Source organism: Penaeus vannamei, chromosome 12 (assembly GCF_042767895.1).
Source record: "Penaeus vannamei isolate JL-2024 chromosome 12, ASM4276789v1, whole genome shotgun sequence".
In the NCBI taxonomy this organism is placed as follows: domain Eukaryota; kingdom Metazoa; phylum Arthropoda; class Malacostraca; order Decapoda; family Penaeidae; genus Penaeus; species Penaeus vannamei.
Window position 1 is genome coordinate 36,720,133 of NC_091560.1, and position 2,500 is coordinate 36,722,632.

The 2,500-nt window shown below is 37.9% G+C and overlaps 1 protein-coding gene across 2 annotated transcripts in view; it reads left to right on the plus strand.

Annotated features, from left to right (window-relative positions):
• Positions 1–2,500, plus strand: part of LOC113817173 (monocarboxylate transporter 13) — a 13,172-nt gene that overhangs the window by 5,498 nt on the left and 5,174 nt on the right. For both annotated transcript variants that reach the window (XM_027369183.2, XM_027369182.2), the window contains exons 4-6: positions 1,574–1,700; positions 1,980–2,123; positions 2,473–2,500. The exon at positions 2,473–2,500 is cut by the window's right edge and continues 155 nt beyond it. In XM_027369183.2, the coding sequence (XP_027224984.2) occupies positions 1,574–1,700; positions 1,980–2,123; positions 2,473–2,500 (299 nt within the window). The remainder of the gene's footprint in view (positions 1–1,573; positions 1,701–1,979; positions 2,124–2,472) is intronic.

Below are 2,500 nucleotides of genomic sequence, written 5' to 3' on the forward strand. Positions count from 1 at the left end.
ATCTTATTGATACGAGAGATAATTAGAAGTAGGTACTGTAGGTGAGGTAAAATTGTTTAAATTCGGCGTCGTTTTTCTTATTACTCCATAGCCCCCTAGAAAGGACCCATTGACGCTCGTGTGTATTTCTGTGTAGGAATAAGAAAGTATAAACGTAACTTGTGTGAGCTATTTATTTTTTGTTCCTTGTTCCTTTTTCTCTCAAAATCGTTGTTAATGTTATTGCCGTTACACGATTATTGTCATGGTCACCAGCTTGGGAACCTGATTTAGATGTTACATATTTCCGATTCAAGCCTCTCCAGTCTACCCTTCTCCTGTTACCTTAATTTCATTCCTAGGACTTTACATTTTAATTAATAGAAGAATGAATAACAAATCTCAAAATGCATGTGTTGATGGTTATTCTAAATGCGATCCTTTTCTATAAAATGTTTGTCATCTGACATGAAACAATGTCCTTGGCAGTACATACCTCACATTACAACATAGATAATGTCTTCCGACCTACCTTCGAGTATCTTTAAATACAGAAGGGGAACGTTATTTTTTTTTCTGAAACCTTATTTCGATGATGTAACCGTGTGAATAGCTTGTACCGCGAGAGCAAACAAGCGATGCCCTGACTTGCGATAACCGTATTAAGAAGAAAAACCAAATCTGCTTTTAACGTCCGTAGACGAAGGTCGTGGTAAGTTCAATATAGTGCTATAGAAGCCACCTTTACAGACATGAGCAAACCTTATTGGCATACGATAACGCTCTCTATGATTATTTAACTTGACAAAGAAATATGAAAGTAACGACTATTCAAAGAAGAAACAAGAACAAACAAAACGAATATAAACCAAGTAAAAAAAAATACATATATATTATAAAAGCATATCTTTATTTGCAGCGGTATTAAAGGTCGCTGCATGGAGTCAATACATCATTTATTCGTTATTGTATTCATCTTAGACATAACCCGTGAATAATGTTTACACCATGCTCTTTCTTTCATATGTTTTTAAATCTGTGTTTTTAAGTCGTCCAACTTTGTAACTCCACCTATCACATAAGTGACGCGACATTCATTCATAAACATTTCCATAGTTTAGTACTCCTCCTCCTACTATTACTACTACTACTACTAAAGCGTTGCTATACGGGGGTTAGTCTGCCAGAGGAGGAACAGAAACTTTCGCAACTGTACCACTCAACTACGTGTTACATGACTGTAAAGTACGGGAGGGGAGCTGGTGGTTAGTTGCATGTCTCTTAATGGATATGCAAATAAATGTGAAATGAACAAAGTGGATGGATTAATAAAAGCACAATACCACAGTAAAACGTATAAATAACGTGCATAAACTAAGCCAACTACATACGATCAGTTTTTTTTTCACGTAGGATGAAGAGGTTTATCAACATTAAGGACTTGTATGCAATAACCACGTCATAGGGTTCAAGGCTAGAGCGTCAAGAAAAAAAAATGTACGTTAATAATGACACAAAGCACCCTATCCATACGTCGGGGATTATACATATAGCCTGAAAGTTTAATTCTGAGACCAATCTCATCAATTTCCAGATGATTCTCTCCACCCAAGGCCCCTGTTTCGGCATCCTTTTCGGAAACAAACTCCGTGAAATGAACGCCCCCCCTTCTCTCGCGGCCTGGCTCTTCAACTGCCAGTCCATGGTGTGGAATCTTGCAGGTCAGTCGGGCGGGTCGAATGTGGCGCCATTTTCCTCGTAATTTCGCTTTTGTAAAAGAAAAAAAAATCTGTGATTAAAAAATCCTTTCTCAAAGTCATGACATATTTATCATCATGTACACTGCTGTCGCCATATACTTGTTTTTGTTTCTACATGTCAGAATAAATTAAGTAAACATTGTAAAGAAAGCCATCATAGTTAATGTATACAGATAATGCCATTAGTACTTTGACGTGCTTTTTAACCGCGCGACGATCTACTCCCATGGGACGTGACAGGGCCTTGGGCAGGACCTCTTAGCACAAGGTTCTCCTACAGGAAGGTGGCTGTGACGGCGGCTCTCATGTCTGCCTCGTCTCTCTTCCTCTCCGCGCTCGTCTCCTCGCCGTACCTCCTCTTGCTGACATTTTCTCTTCTTCACGGTCAGGATAATTGTTTAGTCTGGCTATTTCTACGGGGAACGTGGACTGGAATATGCAAAGAAAATGACACGATGATGCGCTGTTTGGGGGGAAATATTAAATGCAAATGAAGAAATCTTCGTTGTGTCTTTTTGATATGATCGAAACGTCAAATTGTTTCGTCTATATATTGTCCCTCATACATTTTTTTTCTGGGGGAGACATAGTTAAAAACAGATTTACCTTCCCCCCCAAAAAAATATATATATATATATATAAATATATAAATAAATAATAAATAAATATAGGAAAGAAGAAGAAAAGGTATATATATACTTATATAACCCGTACGATTTACCAAAACCAACAGGAATCGGCGGCGGGATAAACATCACCTG